The following is a 25,377-nucleotide window of genomic DNA, read 5'->3' on the forward strand; positions in this document are numbered from 1 at the left end:
CATTTTGTTTACAGTGAAGACTAGTCAGCAGGGAAAAGCTGTGCTGTGATTTAACAAGGTCTTTGTTAGTTTGTTCCACAGATATATCCGAGTGCCATTCGGCTCTTTGTGTGCCAAACAAAAGATTATCAGTGCGAGATAAAGCTTCAAAACTGCACTGGAGGCCCATCAGACGGCATTATGAGGGCTTTCACTTCCTTCCTATTTTTCTCTTCGATTCCAAACAGAAATATAAAGATGGCTGGTTTATAAGAAAATGTGCTCGTGGGGAGACATTAATGTGAGCTCCAGATATTATGTATGTGTGATAGATCTTCAAAGGAACTAAAATGAACTTCAATCCCTAAATTATTTACTTGTTTATTCCGATTTGCTATTCACTATAGTAAACTTTCTCTACCTTTCTTAATGCAGCCTGTCCATCTGGATCCTTTAAAGCCTCTCAAGGGGATCAGAAATGTCTCCAGTGTCCCATCAACAGCCGCACCACCAACGAGGGTGCCACCAATTGTGTCTGCCGCAGTGGATACTACCGTACCGACTCTGACCCTCTACAGATGCCTTGCACCAGTATGTCATTCTCTTATGCTATTTTATGTCATTTACAGTGATTTTGACTCTCTTTTTGGAGAATCAGACAGGCTTTGATCTACAAAGCACTCAGAAATAGGATTTTCAGAGTACAGATGGTAATAAATAAGGATGCCTGATATATCAGTATACCATATTGGTTACTGGCCAATATTACAGATTTAAAAAAAATATATAAGTATTGACCAATATTACAGATTTTTTTAAATATTTTTATATATCATTATCATTTCATATTTAAATGTGCTGCTCGTTTCCTGTTGTTGTTTTTTTTTGTTTGTTTACTTTTGCTATCATCTAACTTTCAGTTGAAGTTAATAATTTAAAAATAGTAATTTAATAACAATAATATAATAAAACAAAATAAATATAAATTTTTCATACTGTATGTTGTGATTCAGTTGTAGCATCTAAATGGATTGATTTGAGTTTTTAGTGTTTTATTTTATATATATTAATTTTAATAGCTGTCATTTATTGATTATCTATAAGATAAAAATAATTGTTGACTTGTCAGGCAGAATTTAATTATTGGTGCATATCAAGTAATAAAGATCATTATTGTTGTTGTTGTTTATTAAAATTAACAACAATAGTGTTATTTATAATAATTATTATATATAATGCTTATATAATAATGTAATTACATATAATAATAATAATAACAATTATTATTATTGTTGTTGTAATTATTGTTATTATTTTAAAAATAATCAAATTGCCATTTGATATATATTAATGATATAATAGACAGTGGCAGGTTTATTAAGCTACAGTTTACATTGCATTTGCAAGACATATTGCGCTGGTTCAAGTACACATATGAGCAGATTTAAAAGCAGTTTTATGCTTTTAATCAACCCGACAGCCCTCGAGTACTGAATTGGGTTTATACTGTAAAAAGACTGCTATTGCAAAATACTACTTTATTTTAGTATCAACTTCATTCACACAGTACCGGTCATTTTGACATCTCTACTCAGAAAAATAACTTCAGCACAGGAGACTTGCTTGAGCTTATAGGCAGTCTTTTGTCTTTTCATTTTTGTGTGCGGTTGCCCTATTTAAAGCTTCAGTTAAGTGCAGCAAATGAAAATGTGTGCGTAACTCACTGAACATTCATTCGTTGCTGTAACTCACCGAGCAGCGAGATTGACCCGTCGAGATTTGCATAATGCTCTGTTCTTTTGGGAAGGGTGAGCCGGTGTGAATAGTGGAGTAGTGCTCTACGCTGTCAGTAGTCTGAACTGCTGCACTGTGTCCAGAATAGAGGGAGGAGAACATTCTTCTCTTTAACTCTTGTTTTACATTACAATGAACCACTTCTCTTTTTATCTCTTGTCATTACCCATTATGAAATTGTTACATTAATGTGGCTTGTTAGAAAGCGGAGATTACTTTGATCCAGTTTCTTTTTTAAAGGAGCGATGATAATAGGCTTGTGAATAAGGGAAAATCAGATCATAAAGACACAAGACGAAGCCGTTAGAATGTGCTTAAGTCAGCAACCCAGCAGACTATGAGGGGAAAAAACCATGGGACAGGACATGTAAAGTTACTTTACATCACATAGGCCTAATGTAGGGGGACTTTAGCTAGGCTATTGTTGAGACTTGGTGATCAGATCAAATTTCAAAGACAAATTCAAAGGGTTCACATACTTTTTCCTGCACATTACACCACATAATCCAAGAATTCCTAGGCTTGTGTTTAATTAAACTCATGTCCCGATAAGACACGGACCTGCTGATGAGGCAGTGTGTTTCTCTTTCCACAGCGGTTCCGTCTGCGCCCCATAGAGTGATTTCTAGCGTGAACGAGACCTCCCTGCGGCTGGAGTGGGATCCGCCGAAGGAGAGCGGAGGTCGGCAGGATGTGGTCTACAACATCATCTGCAAGAGCTGCGGTTCGGGTCGAGGGTCATGCACTCGCTGCGGTGACAACGTGCAGTTCGTGCCTCGCCAACTTGGCCTGACCGATCCACGGGTCCATATCAGTGACCTGCTGGCCCACACGCAGTACACTTTTGAGATCCAGGCTGTGAATGGAGTGTCTGACCAGAGTCCCTCCTCGCCTCAGTTCACCGCTGTCAACATCACCACAAACCAGGCTGGTAAGACAGCAGTAAACTCCGGTTACAGTTTGAGACATCGCAGATGATGTTCATAGTCTAAATGCTTTCAACTTGCTGTGGGCTGAATTTGACCTTGAATTTCAGGAGCTTTTATTTTGCTTTTTTTCCTACTATTTTGCTTTTTTGGAAGTAAGTTTATGGATAAAATACACTGAGCAGCGGCAGGCAGCAGCTTTAGTACATTTACATTTACGCATTTGCCAGACGCTTTTATCCAAAGCGACTTGCATTGCATTTCAAGGTACACATTTACATTCTTATCAGTTCTTGCTTTCCCTGGGAATCAAACCCATGACCTTGGCGTTGCAAGCGCGACACTGTTTGAGCTACAGGAAAGCAATAGTAGACAGACTATGTAGCAGGAATGGGTCAGACTGGACTTAACTGAAGCTGAATAGTAAGGTTCGATGCCATCGACCTCCAAAAAATGATTGTAAAATAACAGTAATAATAGTAGTAGTAAAAGTAAATATTAAAGTAGCTAAATATTTAAATGTGCAAAGACCTATTTATATTTTATATTATTAATAAATATTATAAATGTTTAAAACAATATATTTAATAAATAATAATATCATTATTGCTATTTTATTACACTATATATTATATATATTTGTAAAATGTTATTAAAATTAATTTAAAAATATGCATATATCAGATGTGTATATAAATATACATATATTTTAATATATTGAATATATATATATATATATATATATATATATATATATATATATTATATTATATATAATGCATACTATATATAAATGTGTACTATATATTTGTATAAATATGCGCAAAATTCCATATAATATATTTGATATATTTACTATCAAATATTGGTAAATGTTAATTTTTTTAAAAACTTTTTTTATACTTTTTTAATTTTTTTTATCTTTCTACTGACCCCTGTCAAACCCCTCTTTCAGCCCCCTGAGGGTCCTCAGATACAAATTGGAAAATCCCTGAGCTATTGATCCAAAATGATCTTTTGATCTACATTGGTCTAGTGTCATCTCTAGATCCCTGCTGATTTAGTAAATATGTTGTATTGCACATCACCAGACTGTAGTCACACACTAGTATCTCTGTGAGTCTCACTATTCATGTTGCCCAGTTTTTAGTTTTTCCCTGCTGCTTTGAGTATTAGAGGACTTCATCATGAAACTGATGTGTTTGCATCTTTTTATCTTCACCTGATCAGGTTTCTCATGTTCCTTCAATTTTATCAGAGGACTGAAAGCTAGTCCACAACACTCATCATATTGCTCTGTACAGGGATTTTAATTGTCAGTCAAAAAGAGCCAGTTCAAAAGGAACATAATAGTGTTTAATAGAGCGTTTTAATGAGAGCCGTGCCCCCGGCTGTGCTGCAGTGAACTCGCTGGCCCTATCACTGGAGGCTGGGGCTCCACCGGTGTGCCTGTCAGTCCACATTACTGCTTCACTGCTGCCATTAAAAGACAAAAATCCACCTCACACCACCCGCGTCCCCAAAACACAGAGAGAGGGGACAATACCAGGACCGGCTGCTCAACCAGAGCCTAAGCGTGAGCTCAACAGCCACGGGTTTACACTGCACTCAGGAACTATAAACGTCCTCCCACGCTCAGGGATTTATTAATAATGTTTCTCAGACAAACTTACAGTACAAGCTAATGGTTTTTATAAAATGCATGAAATGTGAATCAAGTTAGGAAGGGTCCTAGAAATAAATAAAACAGTAAAAGGAAATTATTATTATTATTATTTCTATTTCTTCTTCTTTTGTTTTGATTTTGGATATTTAAGCCTAAGGGAAGGAATTTCAAGAATATATATATATATATACAGACGTTTCTTGATACCATAAGAACCTCCATTTTGGAAACATTTGGCTAGGTATTCCCATTAATGTGTTCAAGTCTACATTGTTTTAAGCTGCGATCAACAAGTAAATGACTTTGTCAGTTGCCACAGTGGAAATTCTTGTGGAAAAAATAATGATTCTGAGATCCATTTCAGATGGAAATGCTCGTAATCGGTTCCTCTTATTCTCCTCCAGAATACCGCAAGGACATATGAATTTATGTTTTTCACTGAGAGAGTACTACTTGTATTTCTCATAAATTGCAGTCAAAGAGAGCAGCGGAATGATGAAGTACCACTTACTGCAGACTCTTTGGAAAACCGATCACCTCATCAAAACGAGAGAACTTATTTTCATATATTATGACTTGCTCTATTTTATTGCCACATACCTGTGGGGGATTCTCTCCAGACGCTCTGGGTTTCTTCAACTTTAGAAACGGCATTTCCTTTGAAATATTGTAGAGTTAAATAAACCATGGGTGCTGAGAATAAACAAGATTTAAAGGATAATAGCATTTTTGTTGTTGTTGTTGTCATTGTGGTCCAAGGAGTTTATATTTATTACTCTTCTAAAGGTTAGGGTCAGTAAAGAAAAATGTTTTTAAAGAAATTAATACTGTTATTCAGCAAGGACGCATCAAATTGATCAAAAGTGAGGAAAGACTTTTACATTGTTACAAATGATTGTATTTCAAGTAAATTCTGTTATTTTTAACTTTCTATTAATCAAAGATTCCCATAAAAAAATTCAAGTTTACAAATAAAAATATTAAGCAGCATGACTGTTTTCAACATTCATAATAATAAGAAAACATGAACAACCTTTGAACTGATAAAATCTTATTATGAAGTGTTACCAAATGTTTCTTGAGCAGCAAATCAACATATTAGAATGATTTCTGAAGGATCATGTGTTCACCATTCACTTTCTTTGTATGAAAATGAGCAGCTTGAACAATCCATAAAAAAATAAATAAAAAATTGTATTTCACTGAAGAAAGTCATGCTGGTTTCAAAATATGTGAGGGTGAGTAAATGATGACAATTTGACTGGCTTGTCTTTAATAATGACCCAAATTGCAGTCCTGTCATCAGCTTATTTACAAATTATGGGGGTGAAAAAGTTACATGCGTCTGAGGAATTGAATTTTGTGATTGTTTGAAATGGTTCGTCTTCCTATTTAGAGTTCTAGTCTAATCACATCTTTCTTTCCTAGTGTTGTTTAGATGAATCTCTCCAAAATACACAACGGCACGCTCAACTTCTCAACAATCCCATCCTCCTCACACACCATCCCACCATTCAGCGCAGTAAATCAAGACACAGAGCCTGTTCTGCCCATCGAAACCAGCGCATGGAAAAACACTTAATCAAAGCTCAGGATCGAAGTTTACAGAGAAACTAAATAGCACAAGACATATTTTTTACACAACATTGTGAGCTTAATATTCCTTAGCTCTGATCGGCAACAGAGAACGCATAACAACCTGAGGCCTCGAACTCTCAGAGTAATCAACCATCAACTTTATACCAACTGTAAATAAAATGTATAAAACATCTTTCTTTGGGCTCAACAGCTATCATTATACAGAGATGGCACATGTGAAAGAGTATCAGTGTGATTTATTTGACCAATTTATTTTGAAAATGATTAAAATCAATGGTCTTAAAACGCTGAGATATTGTCTTACCTATTATATTTTATCACGCAAGTCTGGGGAATAAGTATTTGGCATATAAACAAAATAATTTTCCTCCCTACACACCCAAGCAAGCATGCCAGGAGCAAACTTCATGTACAAGGCATCGCTTGGCTTTAAGGCACTGTGATTTGTTTGATCTTTAAACCATGAGTGCAGTTTTATCAACAGCCATAGTGTTTGCCAGCTTTCACGCTTGTCTTTTTGCTTCTTAAGGCTTGTAAATGATAATGAAGTGTTACATGGGCTTCCAGAGTCTTTCTTTCCAGTTAGTAGTCAGTCTGAAGCTGCAGTTGATATAATGGCTCCTCTATATCCAAAACGGCACGGGTGCCAGGGAACTGTGAATGCTACGCAGAGGCCAGTTAGCATGTGAGCTCCAGCTCCAGAACTATAGACAGTATAGCTGATCTTTGTTGGATATGGTGTTGTGCTTAGGGAGAAATGCTGTTGCAGCGCATTCCAGATGTCAAAAATAGTGAACTCCAGGGGTTCTGTTGAGAAGATATACACAACCATTCAAAGATGTAGGGTTGAATTGATCTCTTAATTTTTTTTTTTAAAGGAGTCTCAGCAAGGCTGCATTTTTATTTGATTAAAAAATACAGTAAAAACAGTACAATTGTGAAATATTATTACAATTTAAAATATTTACAATTTTGAAGTACAATTTAACTTTTCCATTTTAATGTACATAATTTTTAAATGTAATTTATTCTGAATTTTCAGCATCATTACAGTCTTCAGTGTCACATGATCCTTCAGAAATCATTCTAATATGCTGATTTGCTGCTCAAGGAACATTTCTTCTTATTATCAATGTTGAAAACAGATGCTGCTTAATGTATCTGAGGAAACTGTTTTTATTTTTTAAGCGTTTTGAATAGAAAGTTAAAAATAGCAGCATTTATCTAAAGTTGAATTTTTTTGTAACATTAGAAAAATATTTACTGTCAATTTTGATCGTTTCAATGCGTCCTTGCTATAGTATTTATTTGGTATTTATTTTAGAAAAAATCTTGCTGACCCCAAACATTGTATAAAACATATCGAACATAATCGTTCATTAAAAGTAATCATGAAAAATCTAAGAAACTTTCTTAATGATCTATTCAAAATCATAGAGTGTATCAATTTTAATGTTCTTAATGAAAGTCATTAAAGTTATAGAGTGTCCTTGGTTTGGCTGCGATCCTCTGTGGTGATCGAAACACTGTCAGGATTGAGAACCACTCTTTATTATGAGCTAATTTTTCATGAAAAGATTTTCAGATGAACTCCTACACTTTATGTATCCAGCTATATATATTTCTCATTTGTTTCCTTTGTTTCATCATCCTCTCTACAGCTCCATCTGCTGTGTCAATTATGCATCAGGTCAGCCGAGCTGTGGACAGTATCACATTGTCCTGGTCCCAGCCAGACCAGCCCAATGGGGTCATTCTGGACTATGAGCTGCAATATTACGAGAAGGTAATAAGTACTGAACATGATCCTCTTCTCTCAAAAAATAAAACATTCAATAAACTAAACTGAGGTGAACTTTAAAGCAATAAACAATTACTTGGGGATGTATTTGTTCTGTTCTTGTACAAGCTTAAATTAATTTAGTTCATTTATATTGTTAGATCTATTGACTTGCAAAAATATGCACCATTTTATAATTCTAAATGTTAATGTAGGTTTCTGTATGGCTTTTATTTTATGATGATCTCTGATCTTTGGTCTAAATCTAGTATACGGCTGAGTCGAACTCCTCTCTGCTGCGGAGTCAGACTAATACAGCAGTTATCCGTGGCCTGAAGCAGGGGACCATCTACGTGTTCCAGGTACGGGCCCGAACAGTGGCGGGCTTTGGACGTTTCAGTGGGAAGATGTTCTTCCAAACAATGACTGAAGGTATTTGACTTTAACAGGTTTTTGAAACTAAACATTTTGCTGTTTTACCTTCCTAAATAGTAGTCTGATTATGTATATTCAAGTCAATTAAATTGTCAATAGTTAATAAGGTGCCACAGTCTGGCAAATACTGCTTTCCTGTCTCTGAAATGACATTAACCGTAGTCAGTTGGAAGACAATTTTAGATCCATGTCCCTATGGCAAAGCCAGAATCATGAGCCAGTGGCCAAGCCGTCGCAGCATGCTGTTTATTTCCAATACTAATCTGACGAAAATGGAAACATTTGACAGCAGGGAGCACTTTTCTACTTGGGAACACATTTATTTGTTTCGTGGGCATTAGAAGATTCTGTGGCATGTCCAGAGCTGGCGCCAGGACGATCGTTGAAGATGATTTAACAGCTTAAAGGTGCAGTAAGCTATTTTTCAAAAATGCTGTTGTAAAGTTGTCGGACCTTGTTGCCAATCAGTATTAATGGGAGTATGAGGAGAGAGAGTGAGCAAGAGGGAGATTTGAAGAAAGACTGTTGAAAGAGAGATGAGAGACCATACAAAAGAGAAAATCTCAGTGGAATATCACTGGAAAATGAAGGGTTATGATGCAGGCTGTAAAGTGTTCATGAATTTTGGAGGCGGAGCAATGAAGAGAGAGGCTGGGTTTGTTTGGGTTGATTTCAAATATCAACAGTGTTCAACAACAATTCTGGGAGATTGCATGCTGCACCTTTAAGAATGTTTGACAGCTAATCAGAATCAAGAATTCAACAACACTGTGATATAAAACGTGGCAGCAAAAATATACACTACCATTGCAAGGTTGGGCTCAGTAAAATATTTTATTTTTTATTTTTTTATAAGCAAGGATGCATTAAACTGATCAAATTTTGCATGACATTTACATTGTTACAAAAAAAAAAAATTCTAATAATCAAAGAATCCAGAAAAAAATTTCTCAGATTTTCCTCAACTATATTAAGCAGCACATCTGTTTTCAACATGAATAATAAGAAAAGTTTCATGAGCAGCAAATCAGCATATTAGTAGGTTTTCTGAAGGACCATGTGGCTGCTGAAAATTACATTTTAAAATAGAAAAGTTTCTATTTTGTTATATTATTTCAAAATATCACAGTTTTTGCTGAATTTTTGATCAAATAAATGCAGCTTTGGTGAGCATAAGAGACTTGTTTTAATTTTAATTTAATTTTTTTATCTTACAGAGCCCAAATATTTTGTATGTGTATCTTGATTCTTTGCCAACATTTAGATTAGTACCCCTACATTTCAAATGTTAATGTTCATATTTAAAATATGGGAAAACCACATTTGTACTTGGTTAAAGAATGAGAAATTATAATGTTTCCTGCAGGTCTGTTTTATAAAAAAAAATTAAAATGTTATAGGCTTTTGTGATTGAAAACTCTGCCTAACTGATCTGATTTTGTGTGTACATCTGAAGACGAGTATAACTCCAGCCTGCGGGAGAAACTGCCCCTCATTATCGGCTCTGCTGCTGCTGGTGTTGTGTTTCTCATCGCTGTGGTTGTGCTCATTATCGTCTGTAATCGGTGAGTCTGTTGGTAATCATGATCTGGATATAATACAAGTAGAATGCTCTTTTATGAAGTTATTTCACTTAAGGACTTATTTAGTAAGATTATGCCTGAAAAGGTTTTGGATTTTTTATCATATGTTAATAAAAAATAAAAAAACACATTATAATATGACTTGTTGTGTTTGCTTGGTTTTATTGTATTTATATGATATTTGTATTTTTGTAATTGATTTTTTGCCATGAAAATAGCCTTAGATGCTGACATGGCGTTAAATAAAACTCACGATCTGGAATCAATTAAAACTGAACAGATGTTTTATTTCCTCTTTCTCTTATAAACTGAGAAAGAGCTTCAAAGTGCTTGAAAGTTTTTCTTCTGACTTCCTCTTCCTGTGTGGGTCTCATCAGGAGAGGCAGTGACAGGACAGAGTCTGAAATCACTGACAAGATTCAGCATTACACCAGCGGCCACAGTGAGTAAACCATTCAGACATATATGGAATATTTCATTTATGCTCATAATATTTACTTGATTTTTTTTTTTTTAAACAAGACTCAGATCATTAAATGAAAACAGCAGAACTTCAACTGCACAGCACACATAAACATTGAAACCACAGCACAACTTTACTTACAATTTGAAGATCTTTACCACACAATGCCACTTTATGAACTGCAGTGTATTGGAATGGGTCCATATGGTGATGGTAAAATGTGCACTTAAGCTAGTTGACTCAGCATATACATACAGAAACCATAATTAATTTGTGCTTTATGTCCTCTCTTAGAAGTGCTTGCATGCTCCCACTTTATTGTTTAGCTTTAAACCAGTGTTATGTTGCATTGATGTTTATTATAATATTATCACATTTAATTTAATTATTTAAATAATTTAACTATACATCAATGATTCTTGAGATATGGAACAAAACAGGCTACAGCAGTGGGAAAAAAATATATGTATATATAGATTCTAAAATGTATATACAATTTTGTGACAGTGTGAAAACATGCACATAATATAATAATAATATAATATATACATGTTGTGTTGTAATTACGCTAAAATAAGAAGATACAAATAAATTATGCATTTCTGTTGACATTTTGGTGATCTGATTTTAAAGTAGAAATGTTAAGCCAAATTATGTTTGTCCCACCCCATCTATCAAGAATCATTGAAATATAATTATTACAATATAGGCCATATATTTCTGTTGCATCTGCATCTGCTGCTGCAGCTCCTGTTTCTCTTTCTAAGTGTCTCCAGGAATGAAGATCTACATTGATCCTTTCACATATGAGGATCCCAATGAGGCAGTGCGCGAGTTTGCCAAAGAAATAGACGTGACCTGTGTGAAAATCGAGCAAGTCATTGGTGCAGGTGAATGTCACTGTTCACATCAATTAGGAATATTTTAATATGCCTGAATTGCATAGAGTGCTGATTTGCAGTCTAACCAACATCTTTGCATCTCATCTAGTTAGTCGAATGCATATAAGCAAATCAACCATTAATTAGAAAGCAGCTACAATCTGGCAAAAAGCCTGGAGCTCTTGATGTGTTCACACCTTTAATTATTGTTAAAGGAGCAACAAAGTTTTAGTAAACCAGGATACTAATTTAATTATATTCATCTAATTGAATTTTATGTTAAATTTCCTGAGGTGTAATCAACTGGTCTATATATGGGTTAACTGTCTAGGTGAGTTTGGAGAGGTGTGTAGCGGTAATCTCAGGCTTCCTGGGAAGAGGGAGATTTTGGTGGCCATCAAGACTCTGAAATCAGGCTACACTGAGAAGCAGCGGCGGGACTTCCTGAGCGAAGCCAGCATCATGGGGCAGTTTGACCATCCCAACATCATCCACCTGGAGGGAGTGGTGACCAAAAGCACTCCAGTAATGATCATCACTGAATTCATGGAGAACGGATCACTGGACTCCTTCCTTCGGGTAAGTCTTCACGACACTGTTTTCAACCAAAAAAAAAACATTTTGGATGCCTGAAAACGCAAACTTTTGAAAACGGGTTCCCTTTCAAGGGAACTCCCGTTGCGTCGAAAACTGACGCTATGGGAACGCTTTGCGTGATGACGTCTTGAAGCACATGTAAAATCAGTCCAATGGTGTGGCGGAACGTCAGAGGCGGGTGACGTCACGTACCAGGAAACTATAAAAGCCGGCCCAAAACAGAAAACGAAAGCTTTCTGAGTCTTCAGTTGCGCTCTGTGTGAAATCTGTCTGTATATTTGGTGTTGTCTGTCTATATCACATATATATATTCAGTATGGCGAGCAAGCAGCAGTTTAGAGTGTGTGTCCATCCCTGCCCGCGTTATTTAACGGGAGGTGATACTCACACTCTTTGTGTTGTTTGTTTGGGTGAGGAGCATGCCCAGTCAGCACTCGAGGGTGGTGACTGTGTGCATTGCGACGCGCTTCCATTGCGTTCGCTCCGATCCCGCTTGGCTCGGTTCACGATCGCGATCCCGCGATCGTGATCCGATCCCGATCGCGTTCCCCAGGGCTCTGGTCCCGCCGCTGCCGAGGCACGGCGGCAATCACAGACCTGGGGTTCGCAAATGGATCTATCAGTGGATGTTGAGACGGGCTCTGCTTTATCTCAGCCTCCTTCTGATAGATCCAGTGCCCCTCATCAGGGTGTGGAAGCACGCGTTGCGGTTTCTTCCCCCCCGATGGAGGCACCAATACTGCAATTGTCCAGCTCTGAGGAGTTGGACGTTGTTAGTATTGACGCTGAGTCTGAGGATTCGCCACCTCAGTATCATGCGTTTGAAAAATTGCTTGATGTTATCACTAGAGCTGTCGAGCGATTATCTATTGAGTGGCCAGAAGATAGGCAGGGCGCTCGTTCGAAAAGCAAGCTCGACGAACGTTTCCTGCCATCTCGTGCACAGCCTCAGTGCAGAAGCCTTCCGTTTTTCCCCGATCTCCACACTGAGGTGTCGAGATCGTGGGGGAAACCAGTGTCATATCGAGTGTATACTGCACAAACATCACACTATTCATCCATTCACAATTATAAAGAGCATGGTTATGGGGAGATGCCGAGGGTGGAAGAGACGCTCGCGAGCTATCTCTCTCCAGCAACGGCATCTTCTCTGAAGGCTCCTGCACTTCCATCCAAGCCAGTAAAAGTTACATCTTCCCTGGTTCATAAAGCTTATGCCGCCGCCGGTCAAGCTGCAGCGTGTTTACATACAATGTCCATAGTGCAGGCTTACCAGGCTGAGTTATTGGGTGATTCTGAGGATGGCGGGGGTATTAGTGCTGATACGGTGTCTGAACTGCGTAGAGCCACAGATTTGTCTCTCAGGGCCACCAAGGAGACGGCTAAATCCATCGGCCGCTCTATGGCAGCCCTGGTGGCCACTGAGAGGCATCTGTGGCTCAACTTAAGTGACATAAAGGACAAAGAGAAACATGTTCTTTTAGATGCACCAGTATCCACGCAAGGGTTATTTGGAGACGCAGTTAATAGTGCTGTAGCGAAGTCACAAGAAGCTTCAAAACAGGCAGCTGCACTTCAGAATCTTCTCCCCCGCCGTTCTTTCTATGAGGCTGCTGAGCGGGAGCAGTCTAAAAAGAGCGCTGAGCACCGCGCCACTCAGAAACAGAGCGTTTCCTCCCGTGCTCCCCCACAAAAATCTCGGGGACACGGAGGGCGCTCTCAAACCCAGCAGTCTTCGAGGGGTAAAACGGATCTGCGGACCGTTATTACCGCCAAGAAGGCTGCTGGGGAAAAGTCCTGATGTCTGAGGGCTCAGGACAAATGAGGGTAGTCCCCACGAAGCAGAGCGGTTAACACCTCTTTTCACGGTGCCCGTCTCTCTTCGGTGCCCTCAGGGGACCGTTCTGCCAACCCTGCCACCTCTGGTGTTACAGGGCGCAGCGGTCTCCGGCGAGCACATATCTCAAGGTCCACCCGGAAACGTAGTGGCCTCGGGATGCCCGCCCCCTCTGAGGAGGGTGCTGGAGCAGTCTGTTTGGTCGTTCCCTGCCGGTGCGCCGTTACAGGGCGACGAACCGACTACTCAACAGCAACAAAATCCAGAAACCAGTCTCGAGAGACTGGTACCTCTAGTAGAATATTTGACAGCGTGGAAGCTACTGTCAAATGTTTCTCGTTGGGTCCTGCAGACCGTGGAAAAAGGGTATTAGATACAATTCTATTAACGCCCACCGCGGTTTATGGGGGTCCTGCCCACAGTGGTGGGCCCCGAGCAGGTTCTGGTTGTGGAACATGAAGTAAACACTCTGTTAGAGAAAGGGGCCATAGAATATGTACCCCCCTCCAACAGGGAAACCGGGTTTTACAGCCGGTACTTCATAGTTCCAAAAAAGGACGGGGGATTGCGTCCCATTTTAGATCTTCGAGTTCTGTACGAGTCAGCCATGCAGCTCAAGTTCAAAATGTTAACCTTGAGACAAATCGTGCCACAGATCAGGTCCGAGGACTGGTTTGTCACGATAGACCTCAAGGACGCATATTCCATCCGTCCGTGTCATTGGAAGTTCCTGAGGTTTGCTTTCGGGGGCAAAGCATACCAATATCGAGTTCTTCCATTCGGCCTGGCTTTATCACCCCGCACTTTCACCAAATGCGTGGATGCAGCTCTGGCGCCTCTGCGCCTCCGGGGTATTCGCATCACGAACTACATCGACGATTGGTTGATTTTAGCTCAGTCGCATTAGATGGCGGTTCAACATCGAGATGTTGTTCTCGCCCATATGAAAGAGTTGGGGTTACGGCTGAACGCCAAGAAGAGTGTGCTTTCTCCATTTTAGAGGACCACTTTTTTAGGCGTGGTTTGGGATTCAGTGTCGATGCAGGCGCGCCTTTCATCGCCACGCTTCGATTCCATCCTGGCAGCTGTGAGAAGTGTAAAGCTAGGCCAGCTACTCACTGTCAAACAGTTCCAGAGACTGTTGGGTTTCATGGCAGCAGCTTCCAACGGGATACCTTTTGGACTGCTGCACATGAGGCCCCTGCAGTGGTGGCTCAGGACCAGAGGGTTTTTCCCCGAGGGGCAACCCATTTCGCACAATCAAGGTCACGCGGTGATGCCTACGTGCCTTGGTTATGTGGAAGAAACCTTGGTTCCTGTCCCAGGGCCCAGTGCTGGGAGCTCCTTGTCGTCGCAAACTGCTAACGACGGATGCTTCCCTCACGGGTTGGGGAGCGATCCTGTGGGTCGCTCATCTCAAGGTCTGTGGGAAGACCATCATCGTTCCTGGCATTCTATAGCCTAGAGATGTTAGCTGTCTTCCGGGCTCTGAGGAGCTTTATCACAGGTCTCAGGGGACACCATGTGTAGTACATACGGACAACACGTCGGTAGTCGCCTATATCAAGGGGGTTTGCGCTGGCATGCCATATCCTCTTGTGGTCCCAGGGGAAGTTGCTGTCACTCAAGGCAGCCTACATCCCCGGGGTCCAGAATATAGGAGCAGACACTCTGTCGAGACAGGGGCCGAGGCCCGGGGAATGGTGGCTCCACCCCCGAGGTGGTGGAGCTGATATGGAAATTATAAGTGGATCTGTTTGCGTCTCGAGAGCGTCTCACTGTCCACTTTGGTTCTCCTTCACGCATCCAGCTCCTCTGGGACTGGATGCTATGGTACAGACGTGGCCGAGGCTACGTCTGTACGCCTTTCCCCCAGTTGCTCTGCTCCCGGGAGTTCTGGAAAGAGTTCGCAGGGACCGGGTTTGCCTGCTTTTTATAGCCCCGCGCTGGCCGGGCAGAGTATGGTTTCCCGATCTTGTGTCCCTCCTCGACGGGCATCCTCTGGAGCTACCCGTCAGGAGGGACCTTCTGTCCCAAGCAGGGGGCTCAATATTTCACCCCCGCCCAGAACTGTGGAACCTGTGGGCTTGGCCTCTGAGGGGGCCCAGCTCATAGAGTCAGGTCTCTCAACTGAGGTTGTTGAGACCATTCTACAGTCCAAGCTCCCTCCACGAGGAAACTTTATGCCCTGAACTGAAGAGTATTCACCTCTTTGTGTAGTGACCGTCGGTTGGATCCAGTCAACTGCCCAATTGGTACAGTTCTGGAGTTCCTGCAGGACCGGTTCACTGCAGGTCTGACCCCGTCCACTTTAAAGGTTTATGTGGCGGCCGTAGGTGCTTACCACAGTCCTTTGGGTGGAATGTCTGTGGGGAAAGACCCTTTGGTATCTCGTTTCCCTCGTGGCACTTGGAGGTCCTCCTCCCTTTCGAAATCGGACCAGGAGGCGAATAATTTGCTTTGCCCTGTTCGGGCGTTAGACGCGTATGTCCACAGAGCTGCCCTGTGGCGTAAAAGTGACTTTTGCTCCCCTAACAAGGGAGGTCCAGTGTCTAAGCAAAGGATGAGCAAGTGGGTGGTTGAGACTATCTCACTGGCTTATGAGGCGGCTGGACAGCCTTCTCCTTTGGCTGTCCGGTCGCTCTCTACTAGGAGTATGGCGGCCTCTAAGGCCCTTATATCAGGAGTATCGTTACAGGACGTCTGTGATGCGGCAGGCTGGTCCTCACCGCACACCTTCGTCAGGTTCTACTCTCTGGATTTAGACTCTACTCCAGGGTCTCATGTTTTGTCTTCTTAGTGCTGCTCACATGATTACACACAGGACAGACATTTGTAGCTATGGAGGCGTTGGTATAGACGTTCCCATAGCGTCAGTTTTCGACGCAACGGGAGTTCCCTTGAAAGGGAACGCCTCGGTTACGACTGTAACCTCGGTTCCCTGAAGAGGGAACGAGCGTTGCGTCGCCCTGCCATATCTCCTTCATGCCTGTCAGCTCGACTTCAGACTTTTACGAAGCTTTCGTTTTCTGTTTTGGGCCGGCTTTTATAGTTTCCTGGTACGTGACGTCACCCGCCTCTGACGTTCCGCCACACCATTGGACTGATTTTACATGTGCTTCAAGACGTCATCACGCAAAGCGTTCCCATAGCGTCAGTTTTCGACGCAACGCTCGTTCCCTCTTCAGGGAACCGAGGTTACAGTCGTAACCGAGGCGTTTCAAAGTGAAACGGTCTCTGTGTAAACAGCAAAAAAATGCGAATCTCTGAAGATGATGACGTCATGCACATGCATATTACATGTTCAGTCTATAGTGTTTCATCGCCATCTAACGGCCTGGCAGCAGAATACAGCATTTTTAGTATTTTTTGCGGATCCGTGTGAATGGGGATCGTTTTGACTATGGTGTCGTCTGTACGCGGAAAACTCAAATGAAAAACTTCTCCGTTTTAAGCATTTCGTTGTCGTGTAAACGTACCCTAAAAGTGCACTTAAATTTTGTATGTAAAATTTTGACACCTAGTGGTGTGGATGCAGTATCACACAAAATCTGTTTGTTTTTTGTGCCAATTTGCTCTGATTGGCCAGACAGACCAGTCTGCTGTGATTGGTCTACACCTTACAGTGCTTGTCAGAAGCTAAATGCCCATATTACGCCCTTTAGCGATTGTACACACTGTAAAGAAAATGTTACTGTATCAGTCCGAGCTCGAATCCGATAATGAAACATTGGAAGAACTAGTTATTCAACCCGAATCTCCATCGCAAGCACTACTTGAGCAGGACGTTTCTCAATGATACGCTAGAAGAACACGCAGTAGAAAATATATACATTAATAAATAATCATACTTACTGATAAAGTGGGTACTGTCCCATCTTTAATGGACATGGAGCGTTTTGTAAACCTCATTTAGACTTCATGGAGATTTGAGAAGCATTCGTCAAAAGGTTGTATTGCTGTTGTATCGCTGTGGTAAGTTTAACCAGACTCTTCACATCCTCATCCTTTAGAAGTGTTTACTAAGAGAATTTGCTTTTGCAGAGTAGAAAACAGCGTCTTCTCGACATACACAACACGAACCAGCTTCAGTGTTTGAGGGTGGGGCAAGTTGTTCACGGGTGGACAACGTAGAACATAGGTGGGCATTAGGCAAATGTGTTACCCAGTGACATGAAGCCGTCACGGAAGTGGGATTCAAATTCCTGATGACTCGTTTAGGCTGTTCAGTGTCGATTCTTTCTTTTGAGAAACAATAACTTTATTTATCGCGTGCTCTTTCGTCTTCAGAACTTTTCAGATAGCTGCATTACACATTGCATGAAAGGGAATATTCGAAAAAGCATAATAGGGGCACTTTGAATATGCTCTGAAAATCTAAAGAGAGGTTTGGAAATTTGAGTCTGGAAAAGTATGGAATTTTGAAATGGAAAATGTGTAGGAAACCGGTAATATGCTGATTTGGTGCTCAAGTGCAATTTGGAATAGAAATCTTTTGTAACATTATAAATGGCTTCACTGTCACTTTTGATCAATTTGATGTTTTTCAGCTAAATTAAACGTATTATTAAAAAGTGAAAAACCTTACTGACCCCAAACTTTTCAACAGTGTTGTATTTGTTTTCTTTTCTTTTTTTTCTATGAAATTTTTTTTATAAATGTGAGTGCAACTTTTGAGCAGCATGTGTCATTTAATTAAAAATAATAATAAAAAAATACCTGCAATATAATCACACAACATTTTTTTCTCCTTATCTTAATTATTTACAAGCCACATTTGTTTTTTAATTCTGTACATTTAGATTTATGGAATCAAATTATTTATTTTTTACTAATATTTTTGGCCACATTTTCCAAAAATCTATTCAGTTCAGCTCTTTTTATCTCACAGTGTGTGACGGCATTTGTCCTTTTGCTGATTTTAGCTGACCCAGGATCCCATTGGGCAGGACCCAGATGTGTTTGCATAGAGGCACAGCTGGACTAAGTTTTAGATGTTTTTCCACAAGATTGTGACACAAGCTCACAGAACAAAGATGTTTTGCTAGAAAGACTGATTTTATAATGCTAGAAATGCCTTCCTTTCTTAATGTACAGAAGAAATATATGTGTATCCTTATACACTTCCTTTTAATAGTATTTTAATATATTTGATATACTTTTGTATTCTCTGTATGTCCTCTTAGCAAAATGATGGCCAGTTCACTGTGATTCAGTTGGTCGGCATGTTGCGTGGCATTGCAGCTGGCATGAAATACCTCTGTGACATGAACTACGTACATCGCGATCTGGCTGCCCGCAACATACTGGTTAACAGCAATCTAGTCTGCAAAGTATCTGATTTTGGGCTTTCTCGCTTTCTGGAAGACGACACGTCAGATCCTACATACACAAGTGCCCTGGTGAGTGTGTGTTCAGTGGGTCATATGGCCTGATATGACTTAATATTTCATGCTAATGCATTATGTGTTCAGTACCTAACTAAATTCAGTGTCCACACAGGGAGGGAAAATTCCAATACGATGGACTGCTCCCGAGGCCATTCAATACAGGAAGTTCACATCCTCAAGTGATGTGTGGAGCTATGGGATCGTAATGTGGGAGGTCATGTCCTATGGAGAGCGACCGTACTGGGACATGAGCAATCAAGATGTATGGAATCAATTCTATATGATTACATGGTCATTGTTCATCAATCTACTGTACATTCATAAAGAGCTGGATAAGGATGTCACCTAGTGGACAAAGAATGTCATGAAACAATATCTGCAAGTGCATTCAAGAACATGTTTAGTTTAGTATGATTTTATGAGGTTTCTGATGTGTTCTTTAATCAGTCATTTTTGCTCCCATCCCCTCAGGTTATAAATGCAATCGAGCAGGATTATAGGTTACCTCCTCCGATGGACTGTCCAAATGCACTGCACCAACTAATGTTGGACTGCTGGCAAAAGGATAGAAACAACCGTCCGAAATTCAGTCAGATCGTAAACACTCTGGATAAGATGATTCGTAATCCTGGCAGCCTGAAGGCTACCACCCCTCTCTCTTCAGGGTATGAGATTTTATTTTGGGTCAACCCAGGCTTGAAGGGGTCAGCAAGCACTGAGCATTGAATTCAATTCATTAGTCTGTGTAAAAAGAAAAAGAAAACAATGATAACAATTCAGTATTCTTAGCACTGGCATTAGTCTGAACTTTATAATTAGAATTCAGAAAAATCGCCATCTAGTTTTAAATTCCTGGATTTTGAAGTGAATTTTGCCTCATTTGCATCTTAAAGAGATGCTTTTTTATATTTTATATATAAGTTTATAAACTTATATTTATATAAGTTTATTTTCTATTTATTAAATTCATTTTAAGTTAAGTTTAGACTAGGGCTGTCAATAGATTAAAATGTTTAATTTGTCATCAAAAGGGTATCATGTTTAACGTGTTTATTTTGTCATCATTTGCTATATCCAGCAAAGTATTGAAGGATGATTGAAGGATTGAAGGATGATTCTTACAAAACTGTATTTTCTGCAAGCTTTTTTTAAGGTAAATGTAGGTGTCTTTAAAAAAAAGACACTTGGAGACTCCGAAAGGACACCTAATAACCCAATGATATAAGGGGTACATATGATTAACAAATGTATGCACACCAAAGCACCCATGAAAAAAAAAAAAACATTACAGAGCAAGACTTTTCAGAATTCAGTGTATAGTATGTGTACAGTTCAACAGAGCTTGTTTAGAGCTTTTTGGAGCTTTAGAGTGTATGTTTTAGACATGTCAAGTTGCAATACTGTACTGGACCACATGGACAAAAAAAACAAAACAAAATGACTGCATATATTTACTACAATACACGAATCCACAAAAAATATTAAGCAGCACAACTGTTTTTAACATAATAATAAATGTTTCTTGAGCACAGGATAAGCATATTATGATGATTTCTGAAGGATCATGTGACACTGAAGACTGGAGTAATGATGCTGAAAATTCAGCTTTGCCATCACAGGAATAAATTACATTTTATTTTTTAATCAAATAAATACAGCCTTGGTGAACAGAGGAGATTTCTTTCAAAAACATTACAAAATCTTAGACTTCTTACAGATTTTTAACGGTAGTACATGTTATTATGAATTCTGATTTGTAGTGTGTCATTTTTAATTCCTTCAACTAGGTCAAATGGTCTGAGATATTTCATTTCTAATTTAGCAGAATACTCTTTTTTTTTAAATACACGTTATACATGTTCCTATCCTAGTGATGTTGAATCTGTTTGTGTTTTACAGCGTACATCTACCTCTGCTGGACCGCAGCACACCAGACTTCTCCAGCTTCAGCACAGTAGATGAATGGCTGGACGCCATTAAAATGGGCCAGTACAAGGAGAACTTTGCAAATGAAGACCTCACTACCTTTGAAGCGGTGTCTCAAATGACTATGGAGTATGTTTTACTATCTTCCATAAAGCTTACTGGATTCATATGGATCATTTTCTTTACTAAGTTACAGGACCAGATGTTGTAGCCACCGGAAACCTACAGTATTTCTGAAAATTTGATTGATAGCCTTATCTGCTTATGATGATATTATGCAGTTTATGTCTCTTACAGACATTTTCTCTCTGTCTTCGCAGAGATATTCTGAAGGTCGGAGTCATACTAGCCGGCCACCAGAAGAAGATTCTCAACAGTGTGCAGATGATGCGCGCCCAAATGAACCAGATACAGTCAGTGGAGGTTTGATTCTTAGGAGTGGAGGACGGGACCAGCCTGTGCACACCAGACCCCTGCGGACCTCCTCGCAGAAAGACGCCCCACTTCAGCAAGCCCTGTGTCCAGAGCCCAGCAGTAGTCACTTTCTCCGGGGATGATCAAGAACAAATCACCACAAGACCTCTATGGTCTCAATACAGCACCAGCACACTGAAGGCAAGCTGAAGTCTTTCCAATGGCCAAAACTATCCATAAATGTAATTCTGGCTGCATTTACGTGCAAGTTTATGTTCCTGTGTTATCTGTGACTTTGCAGTATTTCAAATAAGCCACATGAAAGCCTCATGTCTTTTCAAATGTTAGTATATCTGTTATTTCATAGGCGTTTAAAGTCAGCATGAAATGGAAGTTGCGATAGTCTTTTCTTCCCTGTTGTGACGTATATCCAAAAAACTAAAAAATACTTGTGTATGTAAAGTTCTGGCATAGTCACCTTAACCTAAGCAGCTCAACTTTTATATATTTTATAAAGTGCACCCATTATACTATTAAAATTCAAATAGAATTAGAAGAATAGACAGTTCTTTATAAGAATCTCATGCAGTCATCTTTATCATGATACTGTCATATTGGGTATAACTTTAATCAGAATGTTTCCATATGCAGAATAAAAGGGAAGAAAAGGTTGTTTATGCATGTAAATGTAGCCACTATCACATCTTATTTTCTGAAGTTTATTTTGGCTGTTAGTTCTGTGGGTAAATCTGCAATCTAATTAGATGAGCTAAAATTAGATTTTGATCATATATACAGTATGTTACCCTTTACTCTTTGATATGGTTTGGTTCTCATCCATATTCACCAGCTATGATATGTTGTCTGGTTGTCAATCTAAAATAGACTTTGGACTAATAGCAAGAAAAAAGGAGAAACAATTATACATGTGTGATACTCATGTATGATGAGGAATTATCCATGAGATGGATCTTGAGCTGGCAGCACTTGCCAATATGAGGACTATTATAGAAATTCAACTATGTTAATAGTAGACAAAGCAACCAATACTGGTTCAGTGTGATATTGTTTTTTTTTAAAGTCATGTGATGAATATTTTTTTATTTTCTTCATGAGTTTTATTTATTTGTTTTATACTTTATAACACCATTACTTTCCACTTAACCATATAATCATGCACCAGTGTTTGTTGTACTGCAGATGTTTTTGTAACATATCGGAGGCACTTCAATTGCTGATTTCCTCACAGAGCCTGCCAACAGAATTGAATAGAAGTGCAGGCTGAATTGAAATGTTTATTTTCTGTCCCAATTATATCTGTCACTTGGTGTTTTTTATTTCTTTCAGATTTCATGTTTTGAAAAAAGTTTCTACCGCTACATTTTCCTGTTGATATTTAGATTATTTCTTATATTTATGTATATGCATACATACACACATAATTATTTGTGTATAAATAGCATATCTATTCAGTCGTGGTCAGAATTATTGGCACCCTTGATAAATATGTTGAAAACAAATCTACATTGGTAATCCTTTTGACCTTTTTTTTTTTTTTTTTATCACAAAAATCAAATCTTTCATCGAAGAAAAACTTTTTAAAATGGGGGAAATTCTCATTATGAAATAAATGCTTTTTGGCACACAATTAATGGCACCATTTTATTCAATACTTTTAGCAACCTCCTTTTGCCAATATAACAGCTCTGAGTTTTCACCTATAATACCTGATGAGTTTGGAGAACACCTGACAAGAGATCAGAGACTATTCCTCCAGGCCCAGTCCAGGTCCTGGAGAGCCAGGTCAGGATAGGCAACGTCAATCCTGGAGAGCCGCTGTCCTGCAGAGTTTAGCTCAAACCCTGATATAAACTCGCCTGCCTTTAGCCTTAGTAATCCTGAAGACATTGATTAGCTTGCTCAGGTGTGTTTGATTAGGGTTGGAGCTAAACTCTGCATGACAGCGACACTCCAGGACAAAATGTTGCCCATCTCTGCTCCAGATCCTCCAAATTCCCGAGTCTATTTTGATACATTACACTGTTCTCTTCAGTTTATTGTAGGATTCAGGTTAGGGGACTGCGATGGCCATGGCAGAACCTTAATTTTGTGCTCATTGACCCATTTTTGAGTTGATTTTGATGTTTGTTTTGAATCATTGTCCTGATGGAAGATCCAACCACGGCCCATTATAAGATTTCTAGCAGAGGCCGTCAGGTTTTAATTTTTGTATCTGTTGGTCCAGTATTTGATAGAATCATGATGCCATGTATCTGAACAAGATGTCCAGGACCTCCAGCAAAAAAATAGGCCCACAACATTAAAGATCCAGTGGTATATTTAACCTCGGACATGGGGTAATTTTTTATCCCTGTTTGCACCAAACCCATCTGGTGGGTTTGCTGCCAAAAAACTTTTTTTTTTTTCTTTTGTTTCACCTGAACATAGACCCCGGTTCTGTTTGAAGTTCCAGTCGTGTCTGACAACTGAGTGTGATGGAGTTTGCATTTGGATGAGAGCAGAGGATTTTTCTTGAAACCCTCCCAAACAACATGTGGTGATTTTAGGTGCTGTTTGACCTCAAGACTCAAGTATTTTCTGCAATTCTCCAGCTGTGATCCTTGGTATATATGGTATAGATGGTATAGATACTGATTGGAACTTCTTAATTATTGCTCTGATGGTGGAAATGGGAATTTTCAATGCTTTAGCCATTTTCTTACAGCCATTTTCTATTTTGTGAAGCTCAACAATATTTAGCTGCACATCAGAACTATATTCTTTGGTTTTACTTATTGTGATGGATGATGGAATTTGGCCTTTAAGTTTCCGTATATTTATACTAAATATAATATACAATAATATATTATTGTAAATATGAAGGAGAATATACTTCAGATATATTATACTCATAAGATTTTCTAGGTATACCAATAATTGTGGCCATTTATTCTACTGGCACCACCCCCACCATTCAGTTTTATGTCAATGAAAGGTTAGATTTTGTTTTGTTTTTTAATGACAGATCAAAAGGATAAACAATGCAGATTTATTTTCACAGCCTCCTTTAATCATATTTACCATGGGTGGCAATAATGACCACAACTCTATACATACTGACACTTCACAAATAGGGTACAGTTTGGTGTCCAGTTACCTTAAAGCATTAGAAGCTCTAATTCTTTTTTGTTGTAAGAACTGTTAGATGTTTGAAAAACTATTATCTAACATAAAATTTGCATGAACGACAGACAGTAGCTGGTTTCCAACACTTTAAATGTCCCTGTCTCCTCTTAAAATTGTGATTTGTCCTGTCCCGTTCATTTCCAGGCCTTGTTTTGTACCGTATTCGTAGAAGTTTTGCTGTCCACATGAAACAGTATTAAGTTCTTCTCATACTGTCAAAAAATGTTTGTGTCAAAGGTCATTTTGACAGTATGAGCTTGGCGTAAGTGAAAAGGCTTCACTGACCATGCTTGGACAGATTTGTTTTTCATCTGACATGCTTTACACATTAAACATCACAACATAATCATCATTATTGTAAAATACTTTGCAAAATACATGCTTGCTTGTTTGTTGTTTTCAGTATATACAGTGTTGGTTAATAAGCAGTTAACGTTTCTAATCTGTTGCTCTTCCCGGAGCTCGGCACCTTTGTATCCCAAAATAGTTGTTGAGTTGACACTTTGACACCCTCTCTTTTAAATTGAATGTGCTTCCTATCAACTTGTTCACTGGTCTTCCACGTCTAAACACTTTTCACATATATAGAGATACTCTTGTTCATTATCTGAATCTCATGTATTTTTGTTGGGCAACCTTCTATATGTAAAATCTAAAACTGAAGGTGCAATGTTTTGTAAAGTGCATTAATTCTTATTGCGAAACCATTTATTATTCTCCTTTTGGGTGTATGAATGAATTTTATCCATTCATTGAAGCTCCAGGCATCAACTTCATAAAGGGAATTAAATTTTTTTTTTTTTTTCAGGCTCAGTGGACTGTCATTGTGTTTTTTTTTCTTTTCTTTAAATATGTCATTACCATAACTTGAGAACAGAATTGGAAAGGTTGTATGAAAAGAATGTACATATGTTAATATAT

The 25,377-nt window shown here is 39.1% G+C and overlaps 1 protein-coding gene across 2 annotated transcripts in view; it reads left to right on the plus strand.

Moving 5' to 3' along the window:
* Window positions 1-25,246, plus strand: part of ephb2a (eph receptor B2a) — a 76,119-nt gene extending 50,873 nt beyond the window's left edge. The window contains exons 4-16 of one of the 2 annotated variants that reach the window (XM_082146405.1): window positions 415-570; window positions 2,369-2,704; window positions 7,626-7,750; window positions 8,014-8,176; window positions 9,636-9,744; window positions 10,140-10,204; window positions 10,993-11,115; window positions 11,438-11,685; window positions 18,727-18,942; window positions 19,043-19,192; window positions 19,402-19,595; window positions 20,830-20,985; window positions 21,177-25,246. In XM_082146405.1, coding sequence (XP_082002531.1) covers window positions 415-570; window positions 2,369-2,704; window positions 7,626-7,750; window positions 8,014-8,176; window positions 9,636-9,744; window positions 10,140-10,204; window positions 10,993-11,115; window positions 11,438-11,685; window positions 18,727-18,942; window positions 19,043-19,192; window positions 19,402-19,595; window positions 20,830-20,985; window positions 21,177-21,285 — 2,150 coding nt within the window. In that variant the 3' untranslated portion in view covers window positions 21,286-25,246. The remainder of the gene's footprint in view (window positions 1-414; window positions 571-2,368; window positions 2,705-7,625; window positions 7,751-8,013; window positions 8,177-9,635; window positions 9,745-10,139; window positions 10,205-10,992; window positions 11,116-11,437; window positions 11,686-18,726; window positions 18,943-19,042; window positions 19,193-19,401; window positions 19,596-20,829; window positions 20,986-21,176) is intronic. The other variant, XM_082146406.1, reaches the window with a different exon arrangement.
* The last annotated feature ends 131 nt before the right edge of the window (window positions 25,247-25,377 follow it).

The sequence above is a fragment of the Leuciscus leuciscus genome (assembly GCF_965113295.1).
Source record: "Leuciscus leuciscus genome assembly, chromosome: 18".
Classification (NCBI taxonomy): Eukaryota; Metazoa; Chordata; class Actinopteri; order Cypriniformes; family Leuciscidae; genus Leuciscus; species Leuciscus leuciscus.